General features: G+C 38.3%; 2 protein-coding genes across 4 annotated transcripts; one reads left to right on the top strand and one right to left on the bottom strand.

Moving 5' to 3' along the window:
- Positions 1 to 4,317: 4,317 nt before the first annotated feature.
- On the top strand, positions 4,318 to 5,517 carry LOC126592706 (umecyanin-like). Its single transcript, XM_050258470.1, has 2 exons — positions 4,318 to 4,557; positions 5,034 to 5,517. The coding sequence occupies exons 1-2, from the start codon at positions 4,377 to 4,379 to the stop codon at positions 5,369 to 5,371; spliced, it is 519 nt and encodes a 172-aa protein (XP_050114427.1). The 5' UTR covers positions 4,318 to 4,376; the 3' UTR covers positions 5,372 to 5,517.
- Positions 5,518 to 15,932: 10,415 nt separating this feature from the next.
- Positions 15,933 to 19,881, bottom strand: LOC126592624 (disease resistance protein Roq1-like). Of its 3 annotated transcripts, none has more exons than XM_050258381.1 (6): positions 19,680 to 19,880; positions 18,667 to 19,298; positions 18,505 to 18,570; positions 16,875 to 18,327; positions 16,653 to 16,796; positions 15,933 to 16,469 (listed from the first exon to the last, which is right to left on the bottom strand). In XM_050258381.1, exons 2-6 carry the CDS (start codon positions 19,197 to 19,199, stop codon positions 16,158 to 16,160), a joined length of 2,508 nt encoding a protein of 835 aa, XP_050114338.1. In that variant the 5' UTR covers positions 19,200 to 19,298; positions 19,680 to 19,880; the 3' UTR covers positions 15,933 to 16,157. The 3 variants fall into 3 exon arrangements, with proteins under 3 accessions (XP_050114338.1, XP_050114343.1, XP_050114347.1); XM_050258386.1 differs by having other exon boundaries at positions 18,667 to 19,289; XM_050258390.1 differs by lacking the exon at positions 18,505 to 18,570 and having other exon boundaries at positions 19,680 to 19,881.
- Between the last annotated feature and the right edge of the window lie 1,535 nt (positions 19,882 to 21,416).

Below are 21,416 nucleotides of genomic sequence, written 5' to 3'. Positions count from 1 at the left end.
TTTGCTTCTAGAAAAACACTTTAACTATTTTTCAAAAGAAAATAATATATATATATATATATATATATATATATATATGCGCGCGTGCGCGTGCGTGCGTGCGTGCGTGTGTGTGTGTAAGAAGGTCAAACTTCTAGATTATCTGTTCACGTTGGAAAACAATGAAACTCGCTTTCGAAATGTCGAAAATAATAAAATTCTATAGCTTTTGGTCACCCTTCACTTCTGTACAAGTAGTCGACGTTAAATCAATAATCATCTACACACATAAAAAAAAATTGCAAAGAGTAAAAGAAGAAATTAGGGTTTGTAGCCAGGGACGACGTAAAGAAGAACACACAGGAGAGAAATGGTGAGTCTTATGAGGTTGGTTGGTTGCTTTCTTCTTGTTGCAGTGGCCTTGTTCGGCGGTGCCGCAGCTGATACTTACACAGTCGGAGACGATTTAGAATGGACTATTCCTCTAGGTGGCTCTATTGCCTACTCCACATGGGCTAACACAGAGATTTCAGATTAATGATACAATAGATAACTAAAAAATTATTTCTCTAAATCTTCATTAATATTTGTTATTTCTTATTGATCAGTTTAGATCTGTGCAGGACGTCATGTCTTTATAGACAAGTCGCATTGAGAAAATTAATCTCAATCAAGGTTGGTGTTAGGCACTAGTTGAGCGGAGACCTAGGTGGTTTTTTTTTTTTTATTTTGATTAACTTTATTATATAACATATAAATAAATGTTTACTTATACTTAAAAATACGTAATTGTATTTAGATACATAAATTACAAAATAGAATGACATATAAATTATAAACTATTAGAACATATTTAAACAAGAAGAACAAGCATAAATTGAGTCTTCGACTAAATATTCAATAAGTCTCTTACAATTTATTGAAAAAATAAAATGCAAAATGAAATTTATTTATTTTGTGTTTAAGTGAGAGTCGCAACTAAAACAGTTAGGCAGGTCTAGACACTCTTTCTTAATTTTCAAACGCCTAGTGATTAATTGTGGCAATGGCCAACCGTCTAGCGTCTAGGCAATGGCCTAAGAGATGCTAGGCGGAGATTTTTATAAGAGTGATCTCTATTTCTTCAAATTAGAACCTGGATCGATCCTTTAAATGAATTTCTGCAAAGAAAATTTCTCCTTTTGATTGGTGAACATCTGTTTATTTATTTTTCTAAAATTGTTTTGCAGTATTCAAGTGGAGTGGATCTCATACGGTAGCCGAAGTATCAAAGGTTGATTACTGATAGGATCATACATGGTAAAGGTAAATTGCAAGAAAAGTAATGCAGGAAATGGAAAAGAAAATTAAAGGAAATTAAATTCATATCTTCATTCATGCCCAATTTAGATGAACATAGTAGTTTAAATACACAAAAGAATAGTTAGGGTTTAGTAGTCTTAGTGGGCTTAACATTAGCAATGGGCCTAATAAATACTACTAACCTATGGTGGCCAAAGGATCCTAACAATTACGATGAGCAGATTACGATGACTGCTCAAATTCGAACCCTCTTGGTTTTTATGATTCCAGCCCTGCAAGTATTACACTGACTTCCAACGTGACCCGTCACTTCATCTGCACGGTAGATACTCACCGCAGTGATCTAGGGCAGAAGGTGACTATCAACATTTCTGAAGATGATGATTGCTGGTGGGACCGCAACTCCTCTTCTTCTCTCACTGCGATGGCCATCTTCTTCTATAGCTTTAATTAATTCTACTTAATACCTAATTTATATTCATGTGTTTTCATCATTTTGATTGATTCTTTTCATTACTACTAAAGCAAAGATTTTCCATTCAGAGTTGGAAGTTTTGGACTTTGTTTTATTTGCTCGAATGTTTCGGAAAGTTTTGGATTTTATTTTTTGGCCTAATTGGATTATTAGTCCCATGATGATAGAGTCGTAGGAAGATAGCCTTGTGTTAGCATGTCAGTTTCAATCCTTATGGACTTCACTATAGGGGTTTCAATCCTAATAATTTTTTACCACATGAGCTATACCTTCTGATTACCCTATCACCACAGGAAATTAATCTATTTAAGCCTTTTTTCTCGAACTTTTTGGATGAATTAATTAAGGCCAGCTCTGTCCGTTGAGATGGGTTTAGTCGTGCTCAGTTTAGACTTTAGTCAATCCGAGGATAAATTGTGACTCAGTAAATCTATATCAGCCATGCGTTATGATTAACGCCTATTATTCATATCTATCAGTTAAGAAAAACTCACCTTCTCAGAAATAGTCAAATAATACATTGGTAAAAATTTATAAAATGATACATGTTACACATGTGGAGGTACAATTAAAATTCAAGATAAGTTATTTGGTGTGACCACCACATATAGTCACGCATTTTTATTTTTTTTTCAATTTGAAAAGTTGCGATGGTAATCTTCAGAGATTGGAGCCAAAACAGCCCCAATCCAGACAGTACATCAAAGATTACAAGTAACCAGTAAAATCAGTCACAAGCAATCCTCAACTAAGAGGTCCAAAATGAAATTAGGGGGCCTCGAAAGCCAGTCACAACAATGGCTGCCAATTGATATGTGTAAGATCATATTACAACACGTAGATTAATATTAACATAGCATGATAGTAGACACGATTGCAAATAAAGTGGTGGCAACGGACGTCGCAGCTAAAGCAGAGTTTGGCGACGACGATGGGGATGGGGGCAATTTTGGACTAGAAACAACAGGGTTAGTTCTAGCGATAACTATCATGCAATTTCGAATTTGAAGTGTGAGTCAAATTTAAATAAACAAATAGAACCTAAAATTGGATGAAAGTAAATTCCTCTTGTAAAATTAACCAATAATTTCTTACAACTGCAAGAAGAAATAAAATTCCTTCCCTCCTATCTAATTTGATCTCATCCGTCTATCTTACCAATGTCTAGTTTGTAAACCTACAAAAAAAATATTTGTGGAGGGGTGAGTATCAACAGTAATAAGGGCATACACATTATCACAGTAAATTGACAACGCTAAATAAGTACATCTTGTGGTCAAGTATCAAATCATTATTGATGTATGCAAATTACAATGCAAATTTCTTGTCTCTATTCTCATTAATTCATATAAATGAATAAACAAACATTGCACATCTCATACCATGCCTATATTAAGAGTGAATCCCACATTGATGGGAGAAGAGAATTTGCATAGACTTATAGGTAAGTTGGGTAATTCCTCGTTTTTCCAGTTGGTTTTATGATGGAACCTCAACTTACTTCACGATGTCAGAGTTGGTTGTCCCACATGTGAAACCCAATGGTCACATGTTATCCACGCACATCACCTTTCTTGTGTTGTTCACATGTTTGGCTTGAAAATCCGCCACACATGAAGAAGCCTGTTAAGAATGAATCCCTCCTTGATGAGAGAAGGGACCTTGTATGAGTTTATAAGAAATTGAGCTACTCTCAATATTGTTAATTGATTTTATGGTGGAACCTCAACTTTTTTCATGCTATCAAAGCATGTTGTCTCATGTGTCAAGCCCAAATACCACACATGCTCCACGTCACCAAATTTGTATTGCACATATATGCTCGGCTCGACTTGTAAGGCAAGTGGAAACAAGTAACTTGACCAATAGGTTGAAGGAGTTAGGCAAATCTAGTTTTTATTTCTAAGAGGGTTCGTCGCATGTGATGAAGTGCGTTGAGAATGAATCTCACATTAATTGGAGAATGGATCTTACATGGGTTTAAAAACAAGTTGTGTACTCCATGTGTTGTCAATTAGTTTATTGTATAATCTCAACTTTCTTTTAGCTATACCACTAGGTCCCAATTGCTTAACCATATGAACTAATTAAACCCTTTCCAATAATCTCATTCTCTTTTTGTTAGTAATTTTGTCTAACTATTTGTCTCCAACCCCAAATTCCCCTATATTTTCTTTCATTTTAGATTTTTATCTATTTAAATTTACTCGCATTTTGAATTCATAATTTTTGCCGATCTCAAGTCCGTGACATTAATGTTGATAGCTAGTTTCAGCCATCTGATGTACAGCACTTTCTCTATTCACTAACTTTAGTCAACGTTGGTACACATTAATAATATCCTAAGGTTGTACAATAATCCTTATGTTTTGCTCTTTGCTTCCAGAAGAACACGTTTTATTCTCAAAAGAAAAAAGGTCGATATACAATATGGTCAAACCTCTGATCAGTTAAAGTTAGCTTCAGCCGCCTTATTTGAAAACAATAGGAACTCCCTTCCTAAAGGCACCCGCTGCGAACTCTATCTTTTGCTCATTATTCTGTTTGTGTATAAGTAGTCGACATTAATAACTGATTCATACACCAAAACACTTCCAAAGAGAAAGAAGAGATTGAGTAAATGGTGAGTCAGAAGGGATTGATCGGTTGTTTGCTTCTTGTTGTAGTGGCCTTGTGGAAGGGTGCCACAGCTGAAACCTACAAAGTTGGGGATGATTTAGGCTGGACTATTCCTCCAGCTGGCTCTGTTGCCTATTCCACCTGGGCTAACGCAAAGAGATTTCAGATTGGTGATACAATAGGTAAGTCGTAAGTTAATTAGTTCACAACCGACTTTCTTACCTCTAAATCATCATTCAAATTGGCCTTTTATTCAGTCCGTCTTTGTGCATGACGTCATGTCTTTAAAAACATTACATGTTGAGAAAATCCTATTTATACTCATTTGTCTTCAACTTTTATCCCATTTGTTAACATGGTTGAAGTTTTAGGGTGTAAAATCATCATTTGAGACTAGAAATTTTAGTCTCGAATTGGTTAATAATCACTTTGATTTAGGTTTTAAGTAGACTAAAATTGTTAGTTAGGACTTAAAATCGAAGTTCTAGAGGACCACTTGTTACCCTAATAGTCAACAATGTCCATTAGTGAGATTTAAAAACGAAGAAATTTGAGTATAAGTGAGGTGTTCACAGCGCATCATCTCTTCCTTCAAAGAGAGTTTATCCTTTCTTATTGATGAACATCAGCTTAACTTTATCTCTCAATCATTTTGCAGAATTCAAATGGAGCGGGGAACACAGAGTAGCTGAAGTAACACAGGCTGATTACGATAGCTGCTCAAAGGACAACCCTCTTGGTTTCTATGATTCCAGCCCTACAAGAATTGTACTGACGTCCAACTTGACCCGTTACTTCATATGCACGGAAGATAGTCACTGCAGTAGATTAGGGCAGAAGGTGACTATCAGAATTGGAGGAGATTATTCTTCATCAGGAGATAACGATGATGATGATCATTGGTGGGAATGGAACGGCGCTTCTTCTCTCAGCCTTAATATTGTTGCCCTAATCCTCTGCACTGCACTAGTCATCTCCTTCCTTAGCATTAACTAAATGTACTTACTTCATTTACAATTCATGTTATGCTGTTTCTGCAGATTATGTTTATTGATATTCTTTTCTTTTGGAAATGTTGAATGCGAAGAAAGCTGAGGTTTCATCTTAAAAATAATTGACAATATGAAAAGTAGTTCAATTCCCTTGCATGGTTTTGGTCCGTCACCGATGTAGGACTTTGTTCTCACATTCTCGCACGCTCCCACGTATGGCGAATTTTCAAGTCTAACACATGAAAAACATAAATTGGAGGACGTGAAGCACGTGTGGCCAATGTACATCACAGGTGAGCCGACCTGCTCTGATACCATAAAGAAAATTGAAATTCCACAATAAAAAAAATAGATAAAAAAAAATAACCCAACTTTTTATAAACGTTGCATAATTTGGTCTCACATTTCCACAAAATGTACTATTACATATCAAATTGCGATGTGGAATATAAGGCCCCCAAATGTGCAAAATTAAGCCTAGCTTTGTCAATTGAGCTGGGCCTGGTCAATCAGTATAAGTTTAAATAATTTTGTTCCTTGCGGTATGATGAACGCTTTTATTGTATGATCGATAGAACCTTCTTAACAAAACTTTTGATAAATTAATATATAGAATGGTGTTCCTTGTTCTACATTATGTATCATTTCTCTAATAAGAGAAGAATTTACATGAAATTAGAACAGCTAGAGTGATAATATTTTAAATTAATCACACATCACCATATGTTATGGTTGATCACCTTCTAACAAAAGCGGTCATATATTTTATAGGATAATGCTTGTGTCCCCTTACTTACGATTATGCCAATCAACGGTTTTGGTAACAAGCAACATCCTTATGATAAAACGTCCATTTGTTTTATACATGTGAATGGCTAAAACATCTCAAATTGAATGTTTTTTTTTTTTTTGCACATATAATCTTTAGATAATGATAAAGATAATAAATGATTTTGATTATGATGTTCATATGGTAAAAGTTCGTTAATCGTAATTGGTGGAACAAGTAAGTCCCCCATGTAAAGGACACAAGCATTATCATATTCGACATAGATGTGATCAATTAGCATTACTGATATAAAAATAATAATATACACGTTATAGAGTTAATATTTAGATGTAAGTACAAGAAGAAAGACATGACTATGGTGGAGATAACAAATAGAACAAGCGGTGGCAACAGGTGTTAGAGCTGGTAAGTGGAGTTTGGCGGCGGCGGTGCTGGTGGGGATAGAGTCGGACTAGGATCGATAGGTTTAGTTCCGGCGATAACGCTACTGACTAGCTTCTGGCCATGTTGGCCAGCTTCACGTCAATGTGATCCAGTTGGCACGGTACTAATCAGGGTGTGATTTGGATATTTGAATATTTGTGCAGAAGGAGAAAGCCAAAATATGATACTTATAGCCACGGATTTGGCACCCGTTTGTGACGAGGGTTAAGTAAACTTTTGAAGTTGAAAACATTATCCTTTGCATACCTCACTTGAACTCAAACGACTGCAGTCAGCTTAATTAGAGTCTTTTTAGACCAGGGCATGTCTGAATACAAATGGCAGCTTAGAGCAAGTCCATCCGTTTTAGGAGGGCAAGGACAAGATCAAGGGCAAAAAGACATCTTTCACACGTGTAATTTGGTTTCTTTTTTATTCCTTCCCTACTAGATAATTTTTCGGTTGAGTGTTGTTGAGGCTAGAGTTATGTGTTATAATATGAATAAACAACGCGTTTATACTTTAAAGTATAGCAAGCATGTAGAGTTGCGAAAGAGTAAAGATACTAGTTCTTTGAAAACTAGAAGTTAAAGAGAAGAAATCGTAGATTCATAGACCAGGTCGTGTGTGGGAGTGCAACGGCATCCCTCAATGAACCCGTAAGTCTTTGACTCTGGGACGATGGAACTGGTAAAACTTGGTGATTTCTTTCTTCTTTTTTCTTTTAGAGTGCATCAAAATCACCAGGCAATGCAGGGTTATATTCAACTTGTTCAAAGTTTTCAAGGTTTTCCCGCCACACATACAACATATATGCTTAATTTATTAGAAAATTGATTTCATAAATCGTACGCATGCATATTTATAAACGAAAAAGGAAAAACACGTACGTCGATCCAAGAAAAAGTACTTGCAGATCGCCGAAAAACACGTACGCCGATCAAAATATTCACCATGCGTAAGGATATGGGCAGTCGCAGAGATATTAATATGATGATGGCTTGCTTGGTGAGTATGGCGGTGGCTTGCCCTTATACACCTCCGTTTACTCCGACTGCGCTGCCTCAAAGACATTCCAAATAGGAGATAAAGTCGGTAAGTGCGCTTTCCAATTTCCAGTAACAACTAGACGGAAGTTAGGTCAGGTAACCGAACCGGGGCATTAATTATTCCTGGCTCTTGTGTCCAAGTTCATATGAGTATTTATATATCTTTGTTGTTAACTTATTGTTGTGATTTTTTGGCATTGCAGTGTTCAATTGGACTGAAACGTGGGACCATAATGTGGGGGAAATAGCAACAAACGAAGAATATGATAGCTGCAGTAGTGACCCTGGGATCGTACTGGGACCAGGAGTAAGGACGGTACTCAATTCTACCAGTTCTCGCTTCTTCATCTGCACCGTTGGTGACCACCGCGAGCAAGGCCAAAAGGTCAGCATCACCGTTGGATCACCAACCACCACCTCTTCTCTGTTAGCTCCTCCACCACCATCCTCCCACGCTTCATCTCTCACTACCACTACTCTTCGTACTTTCGTTGGGCTCATCCCCACACTTGTAGCAGTAATTTCCTTCATCGCTTAAGCTTAGCAGTCGTTTCCAAGAAATTAATATCGTCTAATCCTCTATTTTAATTATAAAATAAGCTATATTACAATAAATGTTCATTTATTAATTAATTTTTATAAGCTACTTCATCTCTTCCGTTGGTGATAACTACGAGCGGGGCCAAAAGGTCAATCTCACCGTCGGATTTCCCTACTCTCTCCTGCTTCCGCTCCACCGCCACCACCAGCCTCCGGTGCTTCCTCTCTGAGAATTGGCTCTTTAATTGACGTCGCAATCTCCAAATATGTCAATTCTTTCTTCTTTTTGTTTTGGTTTTTAATTTTTTCTTTCCTCACTTACATGTGAATTCTCGTTCTTTCTACTTGTCCTATGTAATCGTTCGAACAAAGTTCCGACCTTAGTTCGACAAAGTTTCAACCTTGAGTTTTGTTACAATTGACTCAAATTTTTCTTCAATAGGTGTGCGTACAAGTTTTTTTTTCAAATCGACAGAGTAGTACATTACAATATCATCGGAATGGTACATTATACTCCAGTACAACACTAACACTCGAAGCACCAATACACTAGCACATCGTAGCTACATAAAAAGAATGTTCTCTCGTAATTAAGAAGATTCGACATTGTATCAAAAGAACCCCCTACACATCGTTCCAGCCGCAAAGTGCTTCTTTACAGACCCATCGTCGGATGCTTGTGGACACATCACCACCACCACTACTACAACCTCACTTGACCGTCCTAGCCATCCACAAAACCTTCCAGCTCAAAACTCGCCGTAAGCGCGAGCCTTGTGTCCAAGCAGTGGGCATACTTGTCGTCTTTGGTGTTGTGCTAGGATAGCACCAAACCCATTGGAACCAACTCAAGCTAACCCACAGGAAATTTACCAAATGAAATGCAAGAACAAAATATTAAAGAACACCAAGATTTTAACGAGGTTCCTCAACAGTCAGTGTAACTGGAGTACGTCATCGGAGCAGTAGGAGCTCACCCAATAATCCACTATCAATCAAATGGGAGTTTACAAAGTGTTGGCAATCTCACAACCCAAATAACCCAATACACCCAATAGCTCTCACTCACCAAAGAAACAAATAGAGAGGGAAATATAGTGAATAATTTCCTCTCTATACAAAGCTCAAAGCTAATACACAAATACAACTTTGATTGAGTGAGTACCTACAAAGAAAGAAAATCACCTTTCTTTCTTCTCTTTCTACTCTTAGTTTTCTGCTCTCTGCAGCTTCTTTTCCTTTCACAAAGATGGGCTACTAAAACAGAAAATGGTGCACTATCCTACTTTCTGCTACTCCCTTCTCTTTTCTTCTTCTATGTGATAGCCTTTCTCCCACAACAAAAGGCAGCTATTGCTGCTAGTTAAAAACCCTAGGACTCCCGTGACTTCTCACATGGACCAAAGAAAAACTTTAGATAAAGTGTGCTTTTCTTTTCCCCAAAACAAGGAAGAAACATCATCATGTTGTCTTTTTTTCTTTTGAATTGTTTATAGCCAAAAGTTGGCCACTTGGCCACATACTCCAACAATCTCCATCTTGGCCAAGTTCCGAAATCACCGTGATAAGCCAACCAACACAAAAACACTCCCAAACACTAGCAAGAGAACAACTCATGCAGAGCTAAATGCTCCAAAACTCCTAATGCTCAACGCCTTCTTTATATAGGCAAAATGTGAGCCAAGTTCAAGCAATGAACAAACTTGGCTACACCAACAACCTTAGTCAACATATCAGCGGGGTTGTCTTTAGTTGGAATCTTCTGGAGAATGATTTCCCTTTCACCAACAACTTCACGAACAAAGTGATAACGCACATCTATGTGCTTGGTCCTCGCATGATGAACATGATACTTAGCCAAATAAATGGCACTCTGACTATCACAATGTACCTCCACCTGTTTCTGATCAACCCCCAAATCTCTAATCAGCCCATGTATCCAAATGGCCTCCTTTATAGCTTCAGCAACTGCCATATATTCAGCCTCTGTAGTAGACAAGGCAACAGACGACTGCAAAATGGACCTCCAACAAACTGGCCCTTTAGCCATAGTAAACACATAGCCTGTAGTAGACTTCCTTCCATCCAGATCACCTGCATAATCTGAATCAACATAACCAATTGCAAAATGACCAATACCAGAGTCATCTCTCTCAAAGCATAAACCAACATCTCGAGTACCATGGAGATACCTCAATATCCACTTAGCTGCTTGCCAATGCTCTTTACCTGGATTATGCATATATCGACTCACCATGCCAACTGCATGAGCAATATCCGGTCTAGAGCATACCATTGCATACATCAAACTACCAACCAAATTTGCATATGGTATATTTTTCATTTGCAGCTTCTCTTTATCATTTTTAGGACATTGTAGAGAACTCAATTTAAAATGAGGAGCCAAATGGGTACTAACCGGTTTAGTTGAATCATGAACTCCAAACTTCCGAATCAACTTCTCAAGGTATTGTCTTTGATTCAAACTGACCAAACCCTTCTCTCTATCTCTAGTGATTTCCATGCCAAAGATCTTCTTCGCTTCACCAAGATCCTTCATCTCAAACTCATTCTTCATTTGCTTCTTTAATTTTTCAATCTCTTCAAAATTCTTTGAGGCAATCAACATATCATCAACATATATCAACAAATAAATGAAAGACCCATCTTGCAACTTCTTGAAGTACACACAATGATCATATTGACTTCTAGAATAATTTTGGCCTCTCATAAATTTATTAAACCTCAAATACCATTGTCTTGGAGATTGCTTCAAGCCATATAGTGATTTCTTCAATTTGCAAAACAAGTTCTCCTTCCCTTTCACTATATACCCATCCGGTTGACACATATAAATCTCTTCATTCAAATCACCATGTAGGAAAGCCGTCTTCACATCAAGTTGCACAAGCTCAAGATCATATTGTGCAACAAAAGCTAACATAATATGAATTGAGGAGTGCTTCACAACCGGAGAAAATATTTCATTGTAGTCAATGCTCTCCTTTTGTGCATACCCTTTAACAACTAATCTTGCTTTGAATCTCACATTGCTTTTCTCATCAGCATCTTCCTTCTTGGCATACACCCATTTGCAACCGATAGCTTTCTTGCCCTTAGGCAATTTAGCTAACTCCCAAGTCTTGTTCTTCAAGAGAGAATTCATCTCATCACCCATGGCATTGCACCACCTCTCCTTCTCCTCACTCTCAATGGCTTCCTCGAAATTAGATGGAATTTCATCAGTGATAATAGGAAGAGCAAAAGAAACATAGTCACTATACCGAGCTGGCTTGGTAATTTGTCTCTTTCCTCTGTTCTTGGCAATAGACTCTTGAGGTGAAACTTCCTCTTCAACTTGAATAGAATCTTCAAGTTCAACTTTTTCAACATCCTCATGGTCTCCAACTTCTTCACTTGTAGTGGCATCGACATCAGCGGAAATAGGATTTGAAGTACCAGAGGCAACTTTCTCAAGCTCCACCTGTTGGACATCTTTCACATTCTTCTCAGAGTCCTTGAACATACTTTCTTCATCAAATGTCACATCTCTACTGATTACAAGTTTCTTCATCTCTGGGCACCACAACCTGTAACCTTTGACACCACTACTAAAACCAAGAAAGATAGCCTTTTTGGCTCTAGGATCAAGTTTATTTTCAGTCACATGAAAATAAGCAGGTGAACCAAAAATACGGATATAGTCATAATCAGAAGAAGGTTTTCCAGTCCATACCTCCATTGGTGTCTTACCCTGAATAGCAGCTGAGGGTAATCGGTTGATGATGTGACATGCATAATTAACTGCCTCTACCCAAAATGACTTGCTTAAACCCGACTGAGACAACATACATCTAACCTTCTCAAGCAAGGTTCGATTCAATCTTTCTGCAACTCCATTTTGTTGTGGAGTTCCCCGAACACTAAAATGTCTCACAATTCCTTCCTCTTTGCAAACTTTAAAGAAAGGGTCGGATGTGTATTCACCACCATTATCCGATCTCAAAATCTTAATCTTTCTCCCAGTCTGGTTCTCAACCATTTTCTTTCATCCCAAGAAAATGCTTAACACCTCACTCTTGTGCTTCATAGTGTAGACCCAAGACCTTCTTGAATAATCATCAACAAAGGTCACGAACCAATGTCTACCACTCAAAGAGGGAGTCTTTGTAGGACCCCAAACATCCGAATGCATATAATCAAGAATGCCCTTCGTTTGATGTACATCAGTACCAAACTTCACTCTAGTTTGCTTCCCCAAGACACAATGCTCGCAGAAATCAAGTTTACAAGTCGTGGCACCTTTTAAAAGACCTTGTTTCACAAGCCCTTGTAGAGCTTTCTCACCGGCATGGCCTAATCTCATATGCCACAATCTAGTAGTATCTGAATCAGATGTGCCCATATTTTCAGAGACTACAGATGCTTCACCTGTCACAGTGCTTCCCTGCAATAAATACAAATGGCCACATCTATGAGCTTTCATCACAACAAGTGCACCATAAGTAACTTTCAATGTATGTCCATCTGAATGAAACCTGAAACCCTTGGATTCCAAAGTACCCAAAAAAATAAGATTTTTCTTCAAATTCGGTACATACCGAACACCTGTCAACTCTTTAACCATGCCATCATGCAACTTCAAACGAACTGTACCAATCCCTTTTGTTGTGCAAGGATTGTCATCTCCCATGAACACAACGCCACCATCAAACTCTTTCAAGCTTGAAAACCAATCCTTGTGAGAAGTCATATGATGAGTACAACCCGTATCCAACACCCACTTAGTAGCACAATCAAATGATGAGGAAGTGGTTAAAGCAAAATCAGAAAAATCTGTTTCAACCTCAGCAACATTAGCTTCAGAACTTTCTTTGCCTTTGGTCTTCAATTTAGGACAATCTTTCTTCCAATGGCCCTTATTACGACAAAAGGCACATTCATCCCTTTCCAAAGGTTTTCTACCTTTAGAGTTTCCTCTAGGTCGAGACTGTGATTTTTTCCTACTAGAAGATGATCTTCTCTCCGATGATCTACCTCTAACAAATAAAGCTTCAGAGGTACTATCATGGTTTTTATCTCCTCATTTCATAATTCATCAAGGCATTTGACACATCTTCAAATTTCACAGTTTCTTTACCATGCATAATAGTGGTAACAAAATGCTCATAAGAGTCCGGCAAGGAATTCAACAATATTAAAGCCTTATCTTCATCCTTAATATCCTCATCTAAATTTAATAAGTCGGCAATCAACTTATTAAAAGCATCAAGGTGTCTAATCATTTTTGTACCTTCTTTGTATTGGAAGCGGTAGAGCTTTTTCTTTAAGTGTAGCCGGTTCTCTGCACTCTTCGTCATATACTTGTCTTCCAATTTTTGCCACAACACACTTGCTAATGTCACCCGCATCACAAAATACTTCTGAGTTTTTGCAAGGCACAACCGAATTGAAGAGCAAGCCCACAAATTTAATTTCTCTCATTCCGGCTTCGACATAGTTTCCGGCTTCTCTCCCAAAGCGGCAAGTAGATCTTGTTGAGCCAACACATCTTTGACCTCACATTGCCACATCCTGAAGTTGTTTGTGCCATCAAACTTTTCCACTTCGAACTTTGCATTTTGCACCGTAGTTCTTGCAAACCCGGAGCTACTTCCAAAAGGATTCTCATCTTGCCCGTCTGACATCTTTGGCAACTAGATAGTACCCAAGAGCAACCAGTGCTCTGATACCAATTGTTGTGCTAGGATAGCACCAAACCCGTTGGAACCAACTCAAGCTAACCCACAGGAAATTTACCAAATGAAATGCAAGAACAAAATATTAAAGAACACCAAGATTTTAACGAGGTTCCTCAACAGTCAGTGTAACTGGAGTACGTCCTCGGAGCAGTAGGAGCTCACCCAATAATCCACTATCAACCAAATGGGAGTTTACAAAGTGTTGGCAATCTCACAACCCAAATAACCCAATACACCCAATAGCTCTCACTCACCAAAGAAACAAATAGAGAGGGAAATATAGTGAATAATTTCCTCTCTATACAAAGCTCAAAGCTAATACACAAATACAACTTTGATTGAGTGAGTACCTACAAAGAAAGAAAATCACATTTCTTTCTTCTCTTTCTACTCTTAGTTTTCTGCTCTCTGCAGCTTCTTTTCCTCTCACAAAGATGGGCTACTAAAACAGAAAATGGTGCACTATCCTACTTTCTGCTACTCCCTTCTCTTTTCTTCTTCTATGTGACAGCCTTTCTCCCACAACAAAAGGCAGCTATTGCTGCTAGTTAAAAACCCTAGGACTCCCGTGACTTCTCACATGGACCAAAGAAAAACTTTAGACAAAGTGTGCTTTTCTTTTCCCCAAAACAAGGAAGAAACATCATCATGTTGTCTTTTTTTCTTTTGAATTGTTTATAGCCAAAAGTTGGCCACTTGGCCACATACTCCAACATTTGGAAGTCCCCGTGTTAGATTCGACGATGAGGGCTTAGACCACTCGTGCAGTGATCTTCATGAGGAAGACGAACTCGTTCGACGTGCAGAATTGTTCATTAACTTCTTGGAAAGGTGTTTGAAACGTTTGGATGAGTTGTGTGCTGAAAGAGAGAGATGTCACATCGTACGGCTCTTAAGTTAATAGAGGATACTAGCGTGGACACAAGTGGTTGAGTTTTGCGGTGGAGAGAAACGTTAAAACGTTAGATGTCAGTCTTGGGCCTCAACAAGATTAGATGATGATGATGATGACAACGACGATGATGCAACGAACCGGATACTACGTATGCCTAGCCAAATCCTTTTCAATGCAAAACTTTTAACTAGTCTAAACTTGGAGTATGTGAGATTAGACGTATGTTGGGAATTTGGGATCCGATTTTTCTCTCCTTGAAAACAGTCCCTGAAAGCTGTTATCTTCAAAAGAAGTAGCACAGTCCTCTGCTTAACTCGTGGTTGCCCTTCCATCGAGTGTTTGTCATTAACTTCATGTTCTTTCGAATCCCCCGAAGTAATAAATTGCTGCTTGCGTGTTTCAAGTTCCAGTCTCAAATCCTTGCAACTTATACACTGTAAGGCTCATTTTGTTATGGTTTTTAACACTAGGAATCTTGAATCTATTACATACGCGTCTTAGGATATTCCCCCTAGAGGTTTGAACCTGAGAGATTGCCACAAGTTAAAATATATCAACAGCCCTCCCCAGCGTCGCCTTACATGGGTTCGCCAAGCTACTGTCAAAGCCACAATTGATACAAGCATCCCTGGCGACTGGATGCCGCAAGAACTGACATGTGTCGCTCTTTGCGTTGGATGGCACCTTCTGGGGACACGATTACAGAAGAGAGGTACCTTTTGCAGCAGAGGGAGGAGATGGTATTAAGGAGATTACAAGCAAAGTATTTGTCTGTGATGAAAATGAAAATATAAATTAGTGTGTTCAACACTTGGAAACAAGACATTTTGTTAGCAGTTTTTAGTCTAATCATGAATTCCAATCTCGTGTTAAATCGGATACATTCATTAGTTTTTCTCTTAATTGCGTTGAATGCGGTGTTGATCATGGCTATGTTATGATTTCTACCTTACACGATTCTTAACGACAAATAAGTGTGAAAATATTTTGTATATAACAATTTGCAAAATCCAACATGTATTTCGCGTTCAACCCACAACTTGCCACCGTCAATAAAAACAAAAACAAGAAAAATTGTTCCCGTGTAAAATTCCTCCTATATGAAGGGCAGAAAGACGGAGCAGCAATGCATAAAACCTGTGTTTTTCAAGTACTTAAATGCCCCTTGTGATGTAGTATATACAGCAAGAATACGAGTATGACGTACAAATTACCATTACTGATACGAAACGAATAAGAAATCACATAGAAGAGAAAAAGCAAAGAAAATCTAAGAACATACGCAATACATATACTTTTTTTTTAAAGCACTGTAGACGTTAATTTTTTTGAAGCACTGCGGCGCTGCACTCCTACAGGCACACAAATTCTACACTAGAAGGTACTTTTTTCTTGAGGTGTTGGATAGCATGATCTCTTGCATTCTCTTCCTCATTCTCCAGTAGGGCATTGCTCTCAATTCCCGTCGGCCGACACCAAAACCGAACAGGATTTATAATAATCTTCTCCAGTGCAACAGCATTCTCCACCAAGTATCTGACATGCTCTACGCAGCACTCGTGGCCCCGATACCCTGCTATTTCTACTAGCTTGAGGAAGTGATGGGGTTGTTTGGAAACTTTCTCTGGTATTTCCATGTCCTCATTGGACGTACTGAAACCCAACTGCAACAAGGAAAGCAAACAAAACCAGATTCAAAACAAACCCCGTTATTTATTATTTTGTTTCTTCAAGAATACAGGCAACAGAGAGACTAGAGCATATGGACGCACAAAAACATATTCATACATATATCAACTTTTACATTGGTAACCTATCAATAACAAAGGCATACAATACATACATACCCCCAAAACAAGATTGAGCAAGTAAGGAGCTGCCTCCATGAAAGAAGCTAAGCGACCAAGAGACAGAGAGTAGTCGGCATCCACTAATAATTCCAAATGCTTGAGATTTGATAACGCGGGAAACGCATGATTCTGATTGTAGACCTGAAAGCCAACAACAACTGAGTTAGGGACACGACAATACTTGATCTCAACCAAATAACATGGGATAAGTATGCTAACCGCTCCCCTGATATCCAGCTTCAGGGTCTCTAAATGAGAAAGACAGCATGAGAGTTGACTTAACGCAAGCCTTACGAATTCAGCAAAAGTGCCCCACTTGTAAATGGATACCTCAACCAGCAGGGGCACATTATTCAATCGCAAATCTATTAACTGTCCACAATAAATAAAGGAGACAATGTTTGCACCAGATATCTCAATGATGCTGAGTTCAAGGCAATACTTCACCTCTAAATATTTCAATGCCATGGAGGTGCCGGTAACTCTTAGCTTGACTAAATCTTTGGCAAAACTCAGCGACAAACGTTCGAGAACTGGACAGTTGGACAGCAAGAACTCAAGAGTTTCACCGGTCACACCAACATGTTGAAAGCGTACGACTCTGAGGGACTCGAAAGGCGCAATACTGTATCCACCAGGGTGTAGGCTTGGAAGGTTAGAAAACAGGCCCTTTTGCTCTTCCGGACCCAATAGTAGTTTGTGGGGAAATGTGTAGTTATCATCAAGGAAAACAATTGAGTCTGTCAAAAGCTCCAGCTCAAGTATTTGAACCCTCTTTTCCATTGCAAATTGGATCCATTTGTCAATGGAACCTGCAAAGTCGCGCTGCAGAAAAAAGCAAACCCGGAAGCGGTCAATGCATTGGCCTCTATGTTGGTCCAGAACGTGATCGACCCAATTCACGTAGAGGCGGCTTTCCCGGTCTCTCACTTGTTCTTCAAGATCCAAGAACCGGTGCAAAGTATCACCTACTTCAAAGTTAACAGCGTCAAAACTGAGAGTCGTAGTAAATGCCCAGACATGGCGCCATGGCCTAGAAAGGATACTAGTGGCTGCGGCTTCCTTTAGCGGCAAGAGTGACACTATAAGGACAAGAATTTCGTGAGGTAAATTACTGATTCGGTCTTGCAGATTACTGATTCGGTCTTGCAGTAGACGTTCAACTCGTGTGGTTATGATAATTCTACTTCCAGGACCAAACCAATCATGACTTCCAACTATTGCATTCAGTTGTTCCTCTTTATCTATGTTGTCCACGATGACAAGTATCTTTCTATGTCGAAATTGTTGTTTTATCAGGTCGATACCTTCGTCAACACAGCTTATTTCAGGCTTCTTTTTCAAGATGTCAAAAATAAGTTTTTTTTGCAAATCAACCAGATCATGTTTACTTGTAGCATCGCGAATGCCGGCAAGGAAACTTTTGAATTCAAACTTAGGATGAATTTGGTTATAAATGGCTTTGGCAACTGTTGTTTTGACCAATCCACCCATCCCCCAAATTCCAACCATGAGAACATCATTTGATCCACCACTTGAAAGATAAGTGATAATATCTTGAACGCGAGAATCGATTCCAACTATGTGCTTGGCCACACGTAATTCGTTAGTGCTAGTGAGCCATTCACAAATATTCTCGTTAATAATTTTTTTAATGAACTCTGCTTCGCGCCTGAAAATTGAATTCGTTAGCATTAGTGGGACTCAATGAAGGCTCGGTAGGAGATATCGGTACATAAACAATTTTCTTTCCTTCTTCCCTTCATATAATTAAGCATTTTAATTAATTGAGAGATCAAGTCATTCACTAAAATGTTTCAAATCTTGAAATAAGCAGGTAAATGATTACCCGTTGCCAGTTGTTTGGTGGTCAGACAAATTTGTAGCTTCTGTATGAGCCTCTCTCCGCCTCTTCCTGACATGTGAAGGATCAGCGTGAGAGATTAAGGTGTATTGATTATGTTAATTAGAGTATTACAACTTAAATCTTGAAAAGCAGGTGAATAATTACCTATTATTAGCGCTTTGAAGATGGTGGCCAGACAAATTTGCAGCTTTTGTGAGAGCCTCTCTCCACTGATTTACCCTTTCTTGTTTAGCTTCACGTTTCTTGTCATCTTTTTCTTCACGGATGTCCTTTTCGTGCTTCTGAAATGCTTCGGCTAAATCTCCGTCCTGCTTCCTGACATGCGAAGGATCAGCGTGATAGAATATTGGTAAAACATGTCGCCCCAGTTTGTCTCTACACTCCATGATCTTCACCAGCTCGTCAAGACACCAACTCGAATCCCCATACATCTTTGAGAAGATAATGACAGAGATCCTCGACTCTTCGATTGCACGGAACAGTTTCTCTTTTATTTCTTCCCCTCTTGGTAGATCGTCCTCATCAATAAAGACCTGGTACCCTCTGGCTGTTAATGCCGCGTGGAGGTGGCTCGTGAAGCCATAGCGCGTGTCTTCACCCCTGAAGCTCAAGAATACGTCGTACTTCCAGAGTTTGGAAGTGGAGGAGGACGAAGAGGAGGCTTCGTGGGCTGTCATGGCAGTATCGACCGTTATGGCAAAGCAGTGGTTCAGATCACAGACTGAAAAAATGGCAGTGGGGGTGCTTGTGTTGCCGAACAGATGATACTGAAATACCTAAATCCAAATCGAAGAATCAGTCTCATCATATAATATCCCAAAAGCAATAGAAGAATCATATGATTTAAAATCCCAAATTGAAATCAGAAACAGAGAAACATTGACAGAGTGAATCAGTCAAGATGGAAAGTGAAGGACTGAAATCAGAATCATATGCTTGTGTTCCCATGCTTTCGTTTCCCGTTCCAAAAGCATAAATAAATAAAGATAAATAAAAAAATTTTAAAAAAAAGAAAGGGAATGTTGTTTTCGGTGCGCCGCCACTAAATTGCAAACCCTGACCCTAAAATTAAATTGAAAACCCTAACCCTAAAATTAAATTGAAAACCCTAACCCTAAAATTAAATTGCAAACCCTAAAGTAATTCCAAAACTGTACCTGATTGGGGGATGCTGCGATGGATCCAGAGAGAATCGCGAGAGAGAATCGTGAGAGAGAGAGAGGGGTGGCTGTGGGTGGTGGAGGGAGTTGAGATGTTTCGTCGGAGTGAAGATGGGAGATGGTTCGTCGGTTCGAATTCGAGAGAGGTGTGGGTGGCGGAGGCTGTGAAGTAAGGGTTTAGTAGTCTAGTGGGCTTAACATTAGCAATGGCCTAATAAATACTAGTAACCTATGGTGTCCCAAAGAGTCCTAACAATTACGATGACTGCTCAAATTCGAACCCTCTTGGTTTTTTTATGTGCTATCCACACACATTTTTTTACTATTCACACATCTCTTGTTAATTTCTGTCTGTTGATTTTTTTCAATTCATCCGATTTGATTACCGAAAACTAAAAAGATGTGAAAAAAAATAAAAAGGGATGTATAGATATCACATCCTATTGATTTTTATGATTCCAGCCCTGCGGTATTACACTGACTTCCAACGTGACCCGTTACTTCATCTGCACGGTAGATACTCACCGCAGTGATGTAGGGCAGAAGGTGACTATCAACATTTCTGAAGATGATGATCGCTGGTGGGACCGCAACGCCTCTTCTTCTCTCACTGCGATGGCCATCTTCTTCTATAGCTTTAATTAATTCTACTTAATACCTAATTTATATTCATGTGTTTTCATCATTTTGATTGATTCTTTTCATTACTAATAAAGCAAAGATTTTCCATTCAGAGTTGGAAGTTTTGGACTTTGTTTTATTTGCTCGAATGTTTCGGAAAGTTTTGGATTTTATTTTTTTGGCCTAATTGGATTATTAGTCACATGATGATAGAGCAGTCAGAAGATAGCATTGTGTTAGCATGTGAGTTTCAATCCTTACGGACTTCACTATAGGGGTTTCAATCCTAATAATTTTTTACCACATGACCTATATATTCTGACTACCCTATCACCACAGGAAATTCATCTATTTAAGCCTTTTTTCTCGAATTTTTTGGATGAATTAATTAAGGCCAGCTCTGTCCACTGAGATGCGTTTGGTCGTGCTCAGTTTAGACTTTAGTCAATCCGAGGATAAATTGTGACTCAGTAAATCTATACCAGCCATGCGTTATGATCAAGGTATAAAATATCAATGATATCGGAAATATCGGTAGTCCAAAAATACGGAAATATCGATGAAAATATCGGGATATTATCGATATCGATAAAAATTGAATAAAAACGACGGAAATTGTAAGAAAAACCTGGAAATTTTTATTGAAACTTTGCAGGATGTTTATTTAGTCAATTATCTATTAGTTTATCACAAAAAATTGGAAGGAAATGCATTACATGATGGATTTAACTGATTTAAGTTGATTATATAGCGAGCTGGCAAACATTGTGAGTGTAGAAAATATGTAGTAATTAATGAAATAAGTTTAAACACACCATAATCATTTATATATAATAAATTATTACAATATAAGAAAGACATGAAAAATATGTTATTTTTTTTACAAAAAAATAGTATATGTGACGTTAGAGTTTCAAGTATATAGCATGATCTGATCTTCAAAGAGACTTTCAAGGTCTCAAAGATGGATTTCCCAAATAAAACAATTTAATTTAAAAAAATAAAATAATAAACATAAGATATTTTGAATGAAATTAGTGTTTAACATTTTCTTTAACCACATGGTGACCCCTCAACCTCACCTCCCTCACATAACCCAAGGTCCCAAATTGA

Source organism: Malus sylvestris, chromosome 2 (genome assembly GCF_916048215.2).
Source record: "Malus sylvestris chromosome 2, drMalSylv7.2, whole genome shotgun sequence".
In the NCBI taxonomy this organism is placed as follows: Eukaryota; Viridiplantae; Streptophyta; class Magnoliopsida; order Rosales; family Rosaceae; genus Malus; species Malus sylvestris.
This window is presented reverse-complemented; position numbering and strand designations above follow the sequence as displayed.